Source organism: Melanaphis sacchari, unplaced genomic scaffold, assembly GCF_002803265.2.
Source record: "Melanaphis sacchari strain LSU unplaced genomic scaffold, SCAv2.0 Contig8_pilon_pilon, whole genome shotgun sequence".
In the NCBI taxonomy this organism is placed as follows: domain Eukaryota; kingdom Metazoa; phylum Arthropoda; class Insecta; order Hemiptera; family Aphididae; genus Melanaphis; species Melanaphis sacchari.
Window position 1 is genome coordinate 5,716,335 of NW_020271635.1, and position 20,829 is coordinate 5,737,163.

General features: G+C 25.6%; 1 protein-coding gene across 1 annotated transcript in view; it reads right to left on the minus strand.

The window, feature by feature from the left end:
* Window positions 1-321: 321 nt before the first annotated feature.
* The window catches only part of LOC112602705 (5-hydroxytryptamine receptor 2B), a 64,374-nt gene continuing 43,866 nt past the window's right edge, over window positions 322-20,829 (minus strand). Inside the window, 3 exon segments of the mRNA XM_025350920.1 lie at window positions 322-1,729; window positions 4,214-4,495; window positions 9,625-9,777. Coding sequence (XP_025206705.1) covers window positions 1,420-1,729; window positions 4,214-4,495; window positions 9,625-9,777 — 745 coding nt within the window. The 3' untranslated portion in view covers window positions 322-1,419.

Consider the following 20,829-nt stretch of genomic DNA (forward strand, 5'->3'; position numbering starts at 1 on the left):
AATTATTTCTAAAAGCACTATTATATCATTATTTGTCTATTGAATAACTACTTTTAACTTCTTATTGACTATCCATTTTATCTGTAAATCAGTTTGACAAACATCGGTGTTTAAATAACAATTACTACTACCGTTATACTTTATTAAAAATATAAAAAAAGCAATAATATTATTATTAACATTTTAAGTTTTGGTATACCCCCAAAATTGTGCTAAAATATTCTTAACGTGTACCTAATATACCTAATACTTAGTAGCTATTTATATTATTTTCCACCTATGAAATATTATAGATTTGACATAATAACGAAAATAAAAATGAAAAACACACTGATATAATATTTTTCACATGTATGTAATAATAATAATAATATTAATATAATAGTTATTTATGAGAAGAATTCGTCGAGCTCTTGTTTCTCCCACCTATCCGCCAAAACTCGTTAAACCGATATCCTATACTCGGATTTTTAGGCCCAGTGCTCATCAATTTAACGACCGAAACCGCAATGCGTTCTTATTATTTTATTTTATTTTTTTCATCCACCCGAAAGGTGCGATATTTCATATAATATTACCTCTCGGTCTACTGTACGTGTTCGTTTTTCTTACGGGCAGGGTATTCATAAAGATTGATTGACCCTCTCCATCGTCGGAGGTCGTTCATATTTCCCGCGCGCGAATGAATCCCCAATTTACACCGTACAGAGAAACATATAATATATTATGAGTGTATAGGTGCCCTCGGGAGAGTGAGAGCATAGTCGAGGAGCGAGTGAAGTGGGCAATGATGAAAAAATGAAGAGTAGACGCATATTGTGATATGTCTCTATTAATACGACGATGATGATGATAATAATAATAATAATAATAATAATAATAATAATAATAATATAATGTATAATAACTAGTTTTACATATTACCATGATTTCAACAGGAAACTGAATCCAGGAGTAACGCTCCGTGCATTCATATACAGCTGCGGGCAACAATAATAATTACAGTAGGTAATCAACTGAGAAATGTAATGTTAACCAACTGTACGTGATACGCTTTTGTTCTGATCAATAAAACGACTTTTATTTTTTTGTTATTAATGAATTAAATTGAAAAAAAAAAAAGAAAATTGAAATATCGATTACAAGAAAAATTCTAAAATAATATTTTACTGTAGTAAGTGAATATCACACCAGTAAAATCCTTATATCACGCGCCCTTTATAAAACAAGAAGTTGCAATATTATGCGTCGCACGCGAACAACTCGGTCTGACTGGACGTATAACGACGACGTCATGAGATCTAAATATATTATTATCGTCGTGTCATCATGATAACGTGACGATAATATTGAGGCGCTCGTTTAGTTTTTTGGGGTTCTAGACGACATCTTCGGGGCGGAATCGGCCGCCGCTGGGTTTCAGTATTTGGCCGTGTCCTTCGGGCGGCATTCTTGGACGCGAAACGAGTTTGGGTACTTGGACGCGGACGGCGATTTCTTAGACGCGGCAACGGCGGCGGCGGCTGTGGCGGCAAAAGTGGTGGTGGCGGCGCCGTCGTTGACGGGCGGCGACGTGGTCAGTGGCGTGGTCTGAAGCGATAGGGACAGCGGCACAGTAGCGGCTCCGGCGGCCGCGCCGGACGGGGTGCTTATCAAAGCGGAGTGTCGGTTGTCCGTCACTGATCGGTATCGGTGAGGTCTGGTCTTGTGACATCGGCACTTGAGCAACCTGAAACAGAGGGTGGGGGGTCGTGATAGAAATATGAGAAATCGATCAGAATCGGACAGACCCGACTTCGGTCAAGCGCCGTCGACTCGACGCTGTACAATAATAATAAAATAACGATTTTGTTATTTTGCGAAAAAAAAAAATGTTGGAAAACCCTGGTGCTAATTTCACAGTTGTTTCTTATAAATTATAATATATACAACGTGTTTTAATACAATGCAATAAATCATAACTCCGTAATGTATATAATTTAAAAAGAATTTTACAACCTTTGTATTTCACCATTTTGATATTTATTTTTTAATATTGGCTTTAGAGTATGAATACGCTTTGAACAAAATCGTTAAAAAATCATTTATTAATTCTATTGTAGTATTAAAACATTTATATTATTCAGAAAAGTCAAACGTATTTCTAGTTTTGTTTTGTTTTTTTTTTCAATCATGAATACCAATATTAAAATGGAAATTACTAATTTGGATTCGTATAATAACCCTATTATAGACAAGAAAATATATTGTTGATAAATTATAACCAATAATAATCAACAATATTGACAAACTATGTATAGGTAATTAACGGCCGGATATAACGGGAAAATAAGGTGTTCTAAATTTATATATAGAGACCTAAAATGATTAACTCAAGTTATTTCAATTAGATAAACATTAAGAACGTTAATATATAAGGTAATAGCTAACATAATATGTATATTTAATTTTAAAAGATTGAAATTATTTTTCAGAACAGTTTAACAAGTCAACTTCATAATTCATTTTTAATTAATTGAAATTGGAAATTTTTAAATAATAACTAAATATTTTGTTAAAAATGCGCTGATGATTCTTTTTTATTGTCCACATATTATAATTATTGTTTGGGCTATTGCACGTTAAAGTGACAAATATAATTTTAAATTAAGGAATTTAGAAGTAATTATGTTTTTATTTGAAAGGCAGTGTTATTAAACAAATAGTAATAATAAATTAGCCTTATTATAGTTGTAGATATTATGTAGAAACATGATTTTAAATCGATATATAATTATTCGAATATACTGGATAAATCTAAATTAATATAATAATTGAAACTTAAAATAGTTAAATTATAAATTTAATTTATAACTGGACTTCTATCATTTTACTAGTTAATATTCAACTGTGCCTTTGTAAAGAATTATGAATGTATTATAGTCATTCACACATACCTAAAAATATATAGATATCTTCTTAAGACTTTAAAAGATACGAAATGTGTCAAATTTAATTGTTTTAGACCACTAAACACACTAAACCACTCAGGATTACTATTTAATACGTACTTAAGTGTCTTTAGAAACACTGTATAATATTTAATGCTAATTATGAGTTATGATAAATGTATAAACAAAAACATAGCATTATTTGAGCTATATTTGTCGAAACTTTCCCTGGTTACAGTTAAAACAAAAATTCAGGTACCCCAATCCGTTAAACCTACAATCATAATGCACACCGCAAATACCTCGAGTGTAATTTGTTTCATCATTATCATTTTAACATTGTTTTATTATTATAACACGCCATTGTTTTTATAGTAATTATATAACAATGTATCCGCACATTTTACCTAGTATTGGAGTTTTTTTTTTTAAGCGTTTTATAATTTTTATAGCAATTATGTATATGTTTTGTATTTAAATTTCATATTTCGCAACAAGATTTGTTGTTGTGTAAAACGCCTCGTAAACAATATCAGCGAACGTGGGATTGAAATAGTTTTTTTTTTTTCATTTTTGTGTGGATTAGATGAGTCAAGGTGAGTCGTGTGGTGATGCGATAATTCACGAGTTATCAACTGCAGCCACTAAAGCAAGATAATAAACTTCAAATTATCCTTACGTAAGACCACAATAGTTTGACTTTGGATGTAACTTTTGAAAAAAAAAAGGTTTTTTCAATGAAAATATCCTCAGAGGTTTTTTGAAATGTACCCTTCTAATCGATCGTGTCAAATAATATTTAGCGACAATTTAATCATTTGTCACATTTTGTCGGACAAATCTGGCGAGAGCATTACACTGTTTTCGAAACACAAAGGAAACTTTATTTATATTACGTTAGTTTTTTTAATTGGAAAGTTCTGAGAACACTCAGTCGATCGTAAATTTAATTACAGTACCGCAATATTCTAGACCAACCCGTTTCAATAATCTGTTGGAATGAAACCTACCTCAATCCACTACGGTTTTAATTAATAATTGTCGACAATATTTTTTCAACAAAAATTTTTTGAACACATCTTTTTAGTATCATTATTATAGTTTGTAATATTATACGAAATTGGAGCACTAAGTCTGTAAGACAATAAATTGTATTATACGAGTATATAAAGTAATATCGTAACAACACAGTATACCTACTCAACGAAATCGGTACACTTAGACGCCAACAATATGTACCTGTAATGTTAATATTTTAGACCATTTGTTAGATTTCAAATCACCTGATAAATGCCGCTCTAAACGTCTTGTTAAATATCGTGTAGATGATTGGGTTTATCGTTGAAGACACGTATCCCAACCACAAGCATATCTCGGTCACATGGTCGGGCACTGGACAGTCTTCTTTTGGGCAGACAGCAAATACAATGTTTAACAAGAAAAATGGTGACCAGCATAATACAAACGTGAAGAACACTACTCCTAATACTTTACTGGCCTTTTGTTCGGTTCTAACGGCGTTGGCGGCAGCTAGACTTTGGCGCTTCTGTCTGTTGGCAAGAAATCTGTAAATACGGGTTTTTAATTAATTATTATAGAGAATATATTAGTTTTTTTTTTTCAAGTAACTGTTAAACATTATTTTTAACATAAATAATAATAATAAAAAAAATATCATGAACATAAAAGTTTTTATTTACGCACATACCAATATAATATGTTATAATATTATTAATTGTATTTTAATAATTCATTTTTAAATTAATATATGAATTGTATAATATACAGGTATACATATATTTATATATAAATAGGTATGTATCTACGCTGAAGATAACTTTAAAAGTCCTTTTATACCTTTTTATATATTTCATGGACTATCGTAAAAGTTGCATGATTAAGTGGGAATAACTATTTTAAAATAATGCACATTTAAAATATCTGTACACACATTTGATCATAATGTGCATTAACTACATAAAAACTATACATTTTCCATAATATATCTAAAATCTGTATCATTTTTTTTTTTAATTTTTAGGTACCCCAAAAAGGTTATGTTCTTTATTTGTATTAAAAATAATTTATATAATATTTTCCTATACACAACAAAAAGCTACTTGAAAACAATATTTTTTGCAATTATAAATATTATTTATTTAGTAGAATTTTTAAATTTTAGGTATATGCAGTATACTGTACATAATGTACTAAGTAAATTAATTATATTTAGAAATACTATTTCATCAATTTTTATCGTGGAACATAAAAATTCAATTTTTTGATTTAATATAAATAATACACTAAATAACTAAAATCATTTATTCTATTATTTCTATTACAGCGTTTAACCATTTTTTTTAAATTCAACACAACATCATACACATTTTATGTTTAGGACATAGTTTAAAATTGAACCAATTGAGATGATATGAATATAATAATATATACTTGTCAACCGAATAAACGGTTTTGTCATTTGTAATTCAATTATTATACGGACATAATATGTATATAATATATAATATAAACCTCGAAACAATAGTTTTAAGTCATTACTCACTACGAATATATTAATTTATTTAACATATTATAATATATTATCCTTAATAAATCACAATAATTTTTATAGATTAAAATATTATTTACATACACAAGATAAATTGATTAAAATCCGTTTAATAAAGTAATTAACTAAATCAAAGTATCTGTATGTAATATTATAATAATAATGTTATAAAAATAATTCCTCTTATAACCATTATTAGTAGACTCTAAAATTAAGTCATTGAAAACTAATCTCTCAAGTATAAGCACTGCACATAAAGCTACTATAAAATTGTATGTATCCAATAGTTATTATTAAGAAAATAATGAATACCAAAGCGGTACTAATACTATTATAGCTACCATATTATTTTCTAATGATTCACGATTGTAAAATGTCGGAGGTAGTTATACCTAAATTTTAATATTATATTACATTCATTGTATCATGATATATATATGTATATATATATTAAATATATTGTAATATGTATGGCTATAATATGGTTAAGGTTATTAAATGGCCTTTTATATAATATATTGGTCGCTGGATATTTTCCAAATAATACAGGATAAAATAACTAATAACAACAATTAGGTAAGCACTTTATGCTTGAATAGGTTACGTATACATTTTTTGTGTGTAAACTAAGATCAAGGACGTGTTATTTTAGCCGATACGGTATCATAATCGTATTACTCAACATACTATCGTAAACTGCATAATACTCATAACGAAGAAAGATAATATGAAAAAAAATATTATTCTAATAATAATGATAATAAAAAAAAGTTGTAGGTACATAATATAGAGATCGTAAGTGACGAGCACTTTTTAAATATTTAAAAATTTTCAAACAGTAATATTTTAATCATTCATAAAAAAAATGGATCTAAATTGAATTATTAATATTATGATAGGTATATAATATATCAAATTTAAAAAGTGTTTAAAATCGTAATTTTCTTATAATATTAGAGAAATGTGTAAAAATATACATTAAAAATATATTGTGATAATAATTATTCTCAAAACGTTATTTTATTTAAAATTCAAGTCAAGTCTGAGATTAAAAATACTTTCCAGTATAAATAAATGTGATTATTCTACAATTAAAATAAATTTAAAATTTTGTATTTTTAAACAGTTGTAAAAATTCTAAGTTTGTAAAGATTTTTTTTTTTAACTTACTTATAATGGAGAAAAAAATTGAGTATTATTTGAATATCATGATATATTTAAAATGTATATCTTTATATCCTAGCATTGATTAATACTATATATATATATTAAGTTGGCGCATAAACTGTTCGTGAAAATTATTTTGTTTGTCGAGGATTCACTCAAATTATGTAATAGACATAGTTGATAAATCAAATTTATAAACGATATAAAAGAAAATACTGTTTGCTTTGACGACATATATTTTTTTTTTAATATATATATACAATACTCGTATTATTAATAGGTATAAAATTTATTAAAGTTATAAAAAATTTAAAAAACCGATTTTAAAACAACAATACCTTTATTATGTATTTTTGATAAAAACAAATGATGTTGCGACTATTGATATTAACTAAACAATAAACGTAATTTATTGTGTACAATTTTAGTTTCTTAACATAACTCTAGCTTAAATACGCTGACAATTATTTACCATCTTTCTTTAGCTTACATTGTCACGATTTGTGTTCAGTAAATCAAATCTTGTAATGTAAGTTAGTCTTAATATGAGAGCGAATTTACCTATGACGAAATTATTAAAAATAAGAATATTTTCCATAGCATTTTTTAATATACTTATAAAATGTTATTATAATTGAAATTTTAAAGTCAATAATTGCAGTAAAGTATAACAATTTTAAAATACCTATAACTCACAATAAAATAATAATATCGATAAGAGCCAGTGAGGTAACTAAGGTAATATTCTTATCTTTCATTTTTATAGTATGGAATTAACATTATTTTATAAAATGAACAACATAATATTAATCCAATTTTTAAAGTAATGCATTAACTGATGTACCAAAGTACTCGATAAATCAATTTTTCTAATTAAATAAATTGTTCCATAAAACTTTTAAAATATTTCTACAAACCGAAAAAGTGTTCACATATTACGCACAATTTAAAGAGAAAAAAGACTGACTAATATACTTATATAGTGAAAAATAGAACAAGTTTAAACCATCTCTATTTTCAATTTAAATCTTTAAAGATACAGCTCTAATGGAAACTTTTAGATAGAATAAATATAATATATATTATATTTATGTCAGAAATGAGAAGATACATAATGTTAGATATATTTGAAATATCCTGATTGATACATTTTTCATCAATTCATAAATAATAACTTTCATATTCTGATGCAATATTGTGCTGTTGATCATACAATAATATACGATTACGATTTTTCAGAAAATACTTTTTAAGATGATACAAAACTCAAAATGTTTTTGCATAATTTTTATAAATTGGAAATTGGTCAGTTTTAAATTTTAGTAAAATTTCAAGAAAAAAAAGTTTACTTAAATCTGTATTTTTACTTGTTACGTTAATAAAATAAATTAAAAATTAAATCTTTGCCTACAATGAACATATAATTATAAATTTTAAACGTAATTTATGTTTTGATATATTGTACTAAATAATAGTTATAATTTAATTAATAACAATCAACTGTTCTAATATAATACATTTAAAAGGCATTTTCAAGGTTTAATACAGAAGAAAAAAACCACATCATAAATAGCTCAATTGTTTAATTAATTTTAATTTCGCGTATTATTAATAACACCAGACATTTTATCGAGATAAGACATTTTATAAAATTAAGATTATTCCATAATCTTCAATATACCCACAATGGGGCACAGCTTTCAAAACTTATATCTAGATTAAATGTTTATGTAGGGTAGACAAAAAATAATTATTTTCCTAGTGTTTGTAGTATTTTCTATTAATAAATAATAATAATAAAATTATTTTTTATGCACTAGCTTTATTTATCATATAATTTTATGTTAATTCTATTGTTTTTTATAAAATATGTTAAACAGAACGTATTTGAAACTAGTATTTAATTTCAGTTCAGAAACGTATCTAAAATAAACTATGGACTAACTTATAACGCCATTGAAATAATAATTAGAGTAGTTACCAATTAGTTTAATTAAAGTTCGTTAATATTCCCTAAAACGAATGAAAAGAACGAATACGGTCATCCCACGACGATGGTTATAAAACCGCAGTCGACTGGTAGAGCCGAATTGATTAAAGAGTATAAAAATTAAGTCAGCCATAATAACAAAAAAAGAAATTCGTGTTGCGAGCTTTTCCCCACTTTTCAGATGATACTCTATTTTTTTTTTTATTTTTTTTTTGTTAATTGTATGATTTAAGTTAAATAATTTAACGCGTAATCAAATACATCAATTCGCGTACAGTTTTATGCTAATGCGTTTGGGCAATATATTTTTTCCGCGCCTATTATTACGCGTTCTGTGTAGGTATGTCGTAATCCACGAGGTTCAGAGCCTATACTATAGCAACAAAGGTAGAAAGGGTAAAAACCTGATCCAGTCCGTCAATATTCAATGTTTTCCATTCATCGCGCGTGGCGGAAAAGGGATGGCCGTTTCCTTAGGTGGATTGATCCGGTGTACACGGCATGTTCACAATGGGGTAGTTTTCCGTTCACCGGGTGCAAAGTACGCACAAATCCATAAACCGACCGCCGACGGAGACGGGACGTGAGCTTTCGTTCGCCTAGATCAGGATATCTATTATACATTTTATGCGTTCTCCCGACAAAGGGTACGCATACAAGGTAGCCGGCAACATCGGTGGTCGGTAAAAGAAAATAAATAAAAATAGAAAATATCGAGAAGAAAAAAACCGATCGCTTTTTTCACATACGCGAGTACATTAATGCAGCGTGCTCAAGTGATGTATTCAATAATATCGATCATTGTTATTATTGGTGGTCTGGCCGCAGTACGTTAAAAATGTGTAGACAACCACCGTGACGGTATACGTTTTTACGAGGTGTAAACCTATTATTCTCAGACGAGCGAACGGTTAGGTAGACGATCTGCGACCGCACGCAAACTCGACTCTATGTGTATGCGAATGTACCTCAAATTCAATGTCGACGGGTTCATGTTCAGCTGAAGTCTGAGCGTCTTCAACCGGAAGTTCCTCGAGTCGCTGGCGCCAGCGGACACCGCGTCGGGTAACTGCGTCTGTTGATCACGCCGTTTGTTGTTGTTTTTGCTGGGCTGTAACCGCCTAAAACAATAACATGTTTTCGGTTCGATATACAATATATTTATCAACATCGGTACTGGTTGCGCCGATTTCGGAACGCGCAAACGTCTAAGTCTGGTACGGCTTTACACACAATAATACATCGTGACTATGCATGCAAAACACGCGTCTTACGACGTTTCAAACTACGCCATCCGTACTACTAAATAATTCGAATGTATACGCCACCGTGTAAATAATTAGATATTACATAAAAAAAGAAACTTTTACTCCAACAATCAAAATATTATAATAAACGTTATACAATTCTAATTTTTATGTGAAACCAATATAAGCCATACTACGTTGCGAGATAGTCGGACAATTCGTACAAGCCAATAAATGTATATTGATCTCTTCGATATAGAAACGCGTATTACGATTTTCAGTTACGACTTATGACCGTAAAATGTATGTTTTTATCTTACGCTATTCAATGATTAATATTTCTATAATCATTATTTATTTATTTTTGCGATGATAAAAACCGCATCTCAAACATCTAGAATAACAAGACCGCGATATTATGATATGTAATTGACACTTTTATTTGAATTTTTAAAAAAAATTTTCATTTTTTTTTTTTTTTTTTGTTTTTAAAATGTTTAATTAATTTTTAAATTTAAATGACTAAAAATTGGTAATATAATGAATGAAGTTTTTCTAAAGAAAAATCATAAGTAAAAATAATAAAATACAAGGTCATAATTCATATAAACCAGATTTATTATGAAATTGTGCGAGACTAAAAACAGTCTTGGTTATTATTTATTTGCTTTGGTGTGTGTGTTTTAGTATCGTCGCACGTCGGTTAAGAAAAACACATTTTTGAGTAAAAGTAGTTTAATTAAATGTCTTTAAGGATTGGAAATATTGAAAAGATAAAACATATTAATTATCAAAGAGGTCTTAGTAATTTATGTGCTTATTTATCCAGTTGAAAAACAAATACTGCCTAAGTAATTTACCAAACTATTTTTATTTTATACTCTTTCGTAATAAATATGATGTATTAGTCTGAAATGAATTGATATTTTACACAAAAAATACACCATCTTAAGGAAAATGAAAAATGTATTTTTCATTTATTCTACTTATTTTAAAAAAATCACTTGTTATTTAATGTTATAACAAAACAGGATATATAGGTACTTGACGTCCGCTATTTATCATGTATGCATATTTATATAACATGTATATTATTACTCTGCATCATTATGTATAAACTACACATCACCTAAATTTTAATTTCATATAATCAATAACTCCAACCTATTTATTAATTATTTGAATGAATATTAGGTAAAATATTCTAATAGAACAATAAAATATAGTATGATATTAAAAAAAAAAAAAAAAATTAAAACGATTTATTAAAAATAAAATTAATTAAAGAAAAAAAGCTTTAAATATATTATTTTCTCAAATAGAAGTAATCATAAAACAATTAAAAAAAAAAAAAAATGCAAGCCCACGTGCATTTTTCATGATACCCATTAGCCATTATTTTTTTAATAAACAGAAATTTTACAATTTTACCAAATTTTCAAAAAAACAATCACAAGGCAAAAAAAAATCATTAATTTATTAATCTTACCTGACTTTGTTTTGACTTATTGGTCAAAAATATAAAATAACAATACTGTATGGAAATCATCTTACGTCGATATTTCTACTTTCATTGATATTGATAAATGCTTAGTTTATACATTTTTAAAAAGTCTTTATGTTATTTAACATCTTAAGATGTACCCTTTCTCAAAAAAAAAAAAAAAAAAAATAATAAAATAAAATTGATATTATGCTGAAAAATCAAAACTTATATTGGAATGCTAAAGTATAATAATAGATTAGTAGATTTTTAATTTAAATATTTATCCGAAAAAATGAATACTTATTAAACAAACAAAAAAATTTTGTTCCGCATTCGTACAGAATACTATAATTGTTTTGTTTTTCCATAAAATAGAAAATGTTTCACTTCAATATTAATTATTTCATAATCAAATAAAAAACAACACGAAGAAAAATCAACAATTATTAATAGTTACAATTTAAAAAGAAAATACTTATAATTAGGAATCAGATTTATATACAAATACATATATGTATTGGAATAAGGTTTTTAAAAACTGATGAGAATCATCTCCGATTTAAATTATTTTCATTAAAATCACATTTATTGTATTTTAAATATTTTGCATATTTTAACGATTTTACCTATTAAATGCATATTTAAATCATATTAGAAATGTCATAGTGCAAATTGTTATTTATAGCACATAAATTTGTTTTTCGTCATATTTTCACGTTCACAACTATATAATATCGATGAAATTACAACCAGTCTTAAATGCCAAAAATAAGATGACATATTTACTTATATGCAACATATTATGTATAATAATATATTAATATAGATCAGTTTTTGTTTTAATCTTTTATTAATGTGCGTATTAATACGTAGATAAATAACGTTAAATTTCAAAGATAACAATAATACTTTTTATACCTTTTTTAATACTTAAATTAATATTTATTTTTTATATAATTTTAATTAAAATATTTTCGATTCGATTTTTAGTGCATATTTAATAATAAATACATATTTTTAGCATATTACAACGTTTTTAGAAGCATTTTTTGTGGATTATTTGTGCACATTAATCCGGTACTTACTTATAATTAATATTTATTCATGATATCATTGATCATAAAATAATATATCACTGACAAAGTGATTAATCTGGTATTATATTATATATTTATGAGTTATGATATTGTTAGTGGTTATACAATTATTATAGAAGACTATAGATTATATTTTAGCTAAGGTCTCAATTTACCATACTATGTTAAAACAATATTCAGACACGTGTATAACGACGTACGAAATGCATATATATGTACTGTCTGCCCATTCGGTTCAAAAATTAACATACAATAATTAATATATGCGTAAGTATATTATTATACGCATAGAAGATGAATTGTTATTTTAAAATTGATCACATCGTAAATCTATAAAACCGTAAGCTTAAATATTTGTAGAAAATTAAATAGGTTTCTACAAAATGTTGTTGAATTTTTTATTGAAGATTTCGTGTTAACTCGAAATTAAAATTAAAACTGGCCGTTTATGATTAAAATACTTCAAACAGATTTTGAATTAAAATACTGTTTACGTGTACGTTTTAAAGAATACACATTTATAATGATGACGATTGAATTTTACTCTGAAATAAATTATCTAGGGAATAAATATCACTTCTTTTGATTGAATGTGAAACCGTAGATTTTTAAAAACAAACAAGACAGGAAAAAGAATTGAAACTTTTTGATTAACGGATGGCATTTTATGTGAAGACACGTACAATTTTGGTGTATCTAACCGTCAACGCTTACAAGTTCCCCGAGGATCAACTGGAGCAAAAATTGTGTTTTGGACTTAATACACATCCCTGAATGATCAAAATTAAAACTGTAAAACTATGTTTTAGGAGTAAAAAAAAAACATCGAAATGAATGAATGCAGGCGTGGATAATAATTTATAAATTATTGCTTTAACATTTACATCACACACACATGAGAGTCCTACGACAGTAATTGATAAAGATAATTAATAGTAATAAATAGTAATAGTAAAATTTTTTCATTGTGTATCATATAAGTCGTATCGCAGCATTTTGTTAATAACTCTATCTATTAAGCATCCAACCTAAATTCCAGATAAAAATTCTGTGGATCACGATTTTACTTTTATTATTTTGGTCTCGTTGATATTACGTATGTGTCTCTATAATGATGTTATTTGAAAAATACACACAACCGTTTAACAATTTATATTTTGAACTACGAATACGCTTAAATCGTTGTCAATAACGCTTGAAAGTTTTGTACGAGTGTATGTAGAAAAGAATCCTGCTAGTAAACCGCGTACTCGGTGTACCGCAAGGACCGGAAACGCCAACCGATAAAACTGTCGGTTGTTTCGAAAAATAATGGGAGTTTTGCCATTTTTAAAAACTCGAAGTGCAATCTACATCTAATTTTCGATTAATGGACTCACCACGTGAAAGAATTAGAGAACATTTATCACCCTCAAAACAGTGTCTAGACAAAAAGCAAACAATACAATATAGTACATATACGTATATACAAGTTAAGTACTCCCGACGTTACAAAATGAAATGCAAAATTACAACATACATTAAAGAACATTCAGTGTTAAATTTATAATTGTTATCAAAAACTATAACACCTTAGTCCTTACAAATATACTTTATTTTATGTGTAGATATGTTGCTAAAAACATAACGTTATTACCTATATAATAGTGATATAGTATACCTAATATTATTTTAAAATGTTTAAACACTTATTACAATATGGGCATTAAATAAAATAATATGTAGTTCTTACTAAGCTAATTGAATCTAATTTTTACTTTAAAGATGTAAAAATTAAAAGTTTCTAATACTTTTTTTTTCATAGAAAAAAAAAAACGAAAAATTAAAGAAAAAGAGGAATTTTAACATAAATTCAGTAGTATTATTAAAATAATTAGTTTTAGTTTTTAATCACAGCTATCTTAAAAAAATTACGTACATTATTAATTAATAAAAATTAAATACAATTTAAAAACAATGTAAATCAATTTTAAGTTATTACCTATATATTATAATTTATACCATGAAATAATTCACACCATTTTACAGCAAAATATTGAATATTGACTCAAAAGTTAATATCACTAAATTATATGTCAATATAGTATAAGTATGTATTATATACATTTTAGCTACATACAAAAAAGCATATCGTCAAATATACTTAGTGTTATAGGCTGACAAACCTTTTCCATTCAAAATCGTTTTTCGTACACAATGATATATCATTGAATTCAAATTTAACACACCCATAATAGTGAACCAATCGACATCTAATATACAGTAGAGCGGTAACTATATGCCAACTTTTTTTTTAAATTTAATATGATATTTTTACTTATGAATAGAAAATATGTATGTGAGTACATAATATTATAATGTAAGTAATAGTATTTTTTCCCACACCATGATATTTTTTTGTGAGCAGTTAAAATCAAATTACTGTGATATAAATTGAAAAAAAAAAAGAATATTAAAGCGAGAGCTAAGAAAAATAATTGTTTTAAAGTATTTTCATTAACGAGTATTATAAATTTAAAAAAAAAAAAAAATGATTAACGTAAATAAATATTACAAATTAAAAAAAAAAAGGATTTTTTTTTAAATACAAATAATATTTATAGAAGAAAAGTATTTATCTACTCTGATTTTATGTTATAATATACCAAGTATATCAAGACATTTATTTGGTATATTTAGATCATACTACTACTTTCAACTAGAAATCAGAAGGTGTTTTTATTTAATTAACCCTTTCAATCCCAAATTGTGTTCTGATAAATATATATTTATATATATAATTGTTATGTAATTATTGATGTATATTATCAAACTAAGAATTATTTTGAGTTTGAGAATTTTTTGATCACTAAGTCCTAAAGTTAATGAGATATGCTATTGTAATGGCAGCTAGGCGTCAAAGGTTGTGACTTTCTATGCCATCTTAATGACAATTGGAAACAACGGATATAGATACAAAACAATAAATCAAGTATTTTTAGTTTTTTTTTTTTTTTTAATAAATCTTAAATATTTTATAGTTAAAAAAAAATATATTACAAACCAAATAAACATTATTACAAAAAGTAACGGTTAAAAACAAATTAACAAAGCAGTATTGGCATTTTTTGATAGGAAATGTATGATGATTATGATGCTCAATTATCATTTTAATGGCATAATACTTATGGCACAACAAAATGATTACGATAAGTGATAAATACAAAATCATTTCATAATAATATGTTGACAATAACAGTTTAGTCTCAAAAAAATAAATATGGGGTTTTTAGTATTTGTAATATTTTTTGAATTAGAAGAAAAGGTGATATGAAAAAAAGAATTCAGACAAACAATTTTGTTATCAATTAACTTTTACTATCGCTTTATTTGGGTGTGTGATTAATTTCTTATCATTTTTGACGTATTCTATACATATGTTTACGTATAAATCAATGATTATATAGCAAAAATAATTTGAATTGAATAAAAAAAAAAAGTCATCAGATAAAAAAGCTCTTCCTTGACTACATTACTGAAATCTTCCTAAAGTTACTGAAAGATAAATAAAATTATTAGATTATTGAATCTACTCTGGAAATAATATTTCATTAGAATCTTTAAACATTGATACAACGAATTCATTGGAACTACAATTAAACAATAAATTATTAGTAGTTTTACTGTAATTAATAAAATTTGATATTTTGAATATTTTACACATATTATAAATGAATAGTTTTAACCATTTTTAAGTATAAAATAATATCATCTAGCTGATTTAAGTTAAAAATTCAAAATAGTCAGGGTTAAAAAATAGAGTACTACTTATTTATTACATAATTATTAGATATGTATTGTTGTTTTTTCCTTAACATTTTTGAATACAATTATGATTTATTTAGTTAAAAAAAAAAAAAAAAAATATTATCCGTATCAACTGCAAAAAAATTTTAATTTTCTTATAAGTTAAGTGGTTGCATGGTACCACTTAAATATGTTAATTAACAAAATAAGATTGAATAAAAATTGAACCTATCAACAACAAACTTTGTTTCTACACGTATATTGCTTGTAATATAATTTATTATATTTCTTTTACGGACATTTAGTATAGCCTATTTTATTTTGTACAAAACTATTTAATTAAAAAAAAAAAAAAAAAACTAATATATTAAACAATAAATATAACTAAAAATAATTTGTTCTTGGTATAACAGATTATCACTGTATGTGAAAAAGCCATTACCATTTATCACTAGAACAGCTAAAGTTGCAATACATTTCAAGTTGCATACGTGCTTGTGAATTTTTGGGTCATATAATCCACAAACTTGTATTTGTATGTCTATTGTATTTTAGTTTTGTCTAATCATTACTTTGTTCTTACCATAATTTTTAAACAACATTGTTTTATAACTAAACATTAATAGACTAAATCAGAATAGAAACATTATTTATAGTCTATATTTAAACAAGAAATGTATTTAAATTCAAATAAGAAGTACCTCACATATACATATTGTTTTAGAGTATTTCACTAATGACTATTTCTATTTGAAATATTGTTTTAACAGAATAAATAGAAATTTCCTTTAAAAAAATGGTAAGAATATTTCTATGAATTATCACATCAAGAAAATTTCACTAGTTATTAACCGCAAGGGTCAGCTTTCTATACAATCCTGTAAAAAATTTAAAAATATATTTCAACTATGAAATATAAATCTTTTTTAACAAATTTTGAGACTGATATAATTGAAAGAATAATGCCCATAATATTAACAAATATAATTTAACAAAACTTAATAACTCACGATTAAATGGAATGAAAATGAAATCGTAAGTATAAGTCAAGTCTTTTACTTTTATTTGTTATAGTAATTATATCATTATTAATATTTTTCAAATATGAGAACCATAGTATCATCAACCATTTTTACTAAAATAATTGATAAATTATGTCAAACAGTAATAATTTTGTAAGTTTGTTATAAACGAGAAGCGCGCTTGTCATGCTTATACTGATGAATAGGGTAGTTGGTTTTAGCGCTAGAACATATTATCAACTTAAACCAGAAAACGTAATACTCCTGAAACTTCTAAATGATCGCGTGAATCATTCGAGCATTGATTGACAACGGATATCAGGAAAATATATACCCTATCATTAGTTGTGTTGGTACCTATATGTGTAGTGATTTCCTATTTATCTTTGCACGCGGCCATGATTGTTCATAAACCGTTAAGTTAAAAACCGAGTAGCTCACTCTGCTGTATAGTAGATTTTGATTGTACCTATCAATGAATAAGTCACTCTGATGGATGCGTTAAATTTGAATTAAATAATACATTGTTGCATGCAAATAGCAATTAATAGCAACACCAGAGACGGTGTGTGAGCACAACTATATTACTATTAGTAACTATAATAACCCTGTCCACAGCGCCATGTAATAACTAATAATATAATATACACGATTATAAATAGTTAAAACATTTATTATAAAGTAATTACACAAAAAAACTTGGGAGGACAGATACGACGACGCGCACTGTACGACGTTCGATCGTTAACTGATGACTAATATCTATAATAATGGTAAAGATATATTATAATAATAATAATACTAATAACAACACTGATGACAATTGTAAATAACATTATATCTTATATAACTCAGTGTTCTATAATTAGTAGAATATATTTTACTGGCTGAAAATATAAAGCATATTGAGTATTATTTATTAATACTAATGATGACCTATATGTATATAATTATGTAGATATAATCACGGTATAAATAGCTTAAAATTCATTTATTTTTCTCTTAATTTGTTCTGTGCAATGTGCATAGAAAATACATTATTACATACGTATGAAGAAACTTTCAAATTCTTTGAATGTAATATTTTGAATTGAAACTAAATATTTCCATTTTTTTATAAGTAATGGGGATTTTCACTTTTGACTTCTCTTCCTTCCCAAAAAAAACTAAACTAAAACTTGAAGTTTGAAGGATTTTTACTGCTCCAAAAAGTGACAAAAACACTACAAAAGCCACATAATAATTGTAATACCAATAATAAATCATCTTTCCTTTCAAGACCTAAAATTATCCCATCAGGAAAAAATGTATCTGAAATGATATGGTTTTTTTCTTTATAACTAGTTTTACAGGAAATAATCGAATTCTTTATTTAATAAGGTGATTAAATTAATATATTAAGCTTCAAAAAATTACTAGTATAATATAATATGGCGTCTATATTCATTCAAATATTTGAATTTTCTGACACTTAAAGTTTTCCTTTAGATGATAAAATAACTTCGTACAATGCAAATAATTACTAATTTGTTTAAACTTAAGTCTAATAAGTAAAGTATAACAACCTATCGTATTATAATATTTTAATATCCATCACTTAAAAGTTATCTTTGACATATTTTCATTGTGCAGATTAAAGTTTGTAAACTATAACCAATAGGCGGTTATTAATAATTAACCATAAGAATAAATACAAAATCATGGAAAAAAATGATAAACGTTAATAAAGGAAATTAAATTTAAAATGTAAGTTAATGAAGCAGAAAAGTAGAGCAAATAAAAATAATTTAACATGTAAAAATGATGGTAGGACAGATAAATAAAGTGTTATTCATTTATAAAAAAAAAAATTTTGTAGTTTTCGTCATTTTTTTAAAGCTATAAATTATATGTGTCGTTATTACTTAATAATATTATAAAATATATTCATCGTTTTTAATTTAATTTTAAATTGTTTCCTACCAAGAATTTCTAAGAAGATTTAAATATAATTTGTACACGTTTTTTGTTATCCTTTAATTTAAAAACTAATCACAAACGATAAACAAATAAATAATGTATACAAGATTTTTACTTGTTTTAAAATATAAAACCATATAGCTTATAGAAGCATCAGATTACCTCAAATATGTTTTTTGTGAATATTATTTGAGATTCAGTTCAGTAAATGATTTTTTGGAAATAAAAAATCTATTTTTGACATTTTATATTAAAAAAAAAAAAAAAATATTATTTTCTAACTATATGTAAGAACTATAACAGATTTAAATAATATTTTATTTCAAAATAATTTCATTACTTAGGTGAAAAAATAATATCTAACAATTTTAATACTTCTAAATGTGTGTAAAATGTTCAAATCGGAAGTACCTAGTAAAATAGTATAACTACTAAAATATATTGTTTGTTAATAACTCAGTTCATTTATTATAGTCTTAGAATCTTATATACGTTATGACTAGCACACTAAACTGTTATTTTAAAATCATGTTTTTATTGTTTTCCTAGATATGTAGCTGCTTTTGTAAATATTATTAATCCTTAATAAATTATACCGTTTAATAGTTTCTGATTACTGTATTATTTACTAAATTATTTTATGAGTCTGTTTGATTTTATACACTATTTTTTATTGATAAATACTATGCGTAAAATATTAAAAAAAAAAAAAAAATTATTAATACAAAACGAATTAATTTGATTTTTTCTAGTCACTATACACAGTTATCAAATGCAATTCATATCTAATATTTTCTTCGAATTTTATTTTTATACTTAGGTACATTATTCATTATGTCATTATTCATTTATAATGGTTTAAAGTGAGTAAAATTTATCCATAAATTATTACAAATACTTGATAACAAACTGTTACCAACTCATTTCGCATCGTGATAAATTAATTTCGCCCACCGAGAGTGTCATGATAATTAAAATAACTACCTTTTTGTCAAGGGGAATCTACACATCAATGATTTTAATATATTATCTAATATTATATTAAATGTAATAACATAAACTCATATTAAACAAACAAAAATTTTAATTTTTAATTAATTTTGTATACTATTTATTATTAAATGTAATAATTTATTGTAATTATGCTTTTCTTAAGTGTAAGAATTTTCAAAAGAAAAATAAAGTATTATTATTACGATAGTATAATAATACTTTAAAAATATAATCTGATAAGTAAATTATTGTGATCATTAAATTACACGATAATTGATATGGTCTGCATTATAAAATAACAACAATGTACAGATCATGTGAATTCCACAAAATTTATAAAAAATGGCTATGTGACATGGTGATATTTTTGTAATATTTTGTCAATTTTGTAAACTCATTAACCATCTATCAAATGTACACTAACATAATATTCTTTTATTGAATTACATTAGGATAGTTCTTGCATTTTACTTAAGGTTGTGATTTTTTGTTTTTATTTACGAGATGATCCATTTAAATGTCTAAATTTCAAAAAGTTGTAACTTTTATGAAAATATATTTTTATACTGTGTTACATCATTAA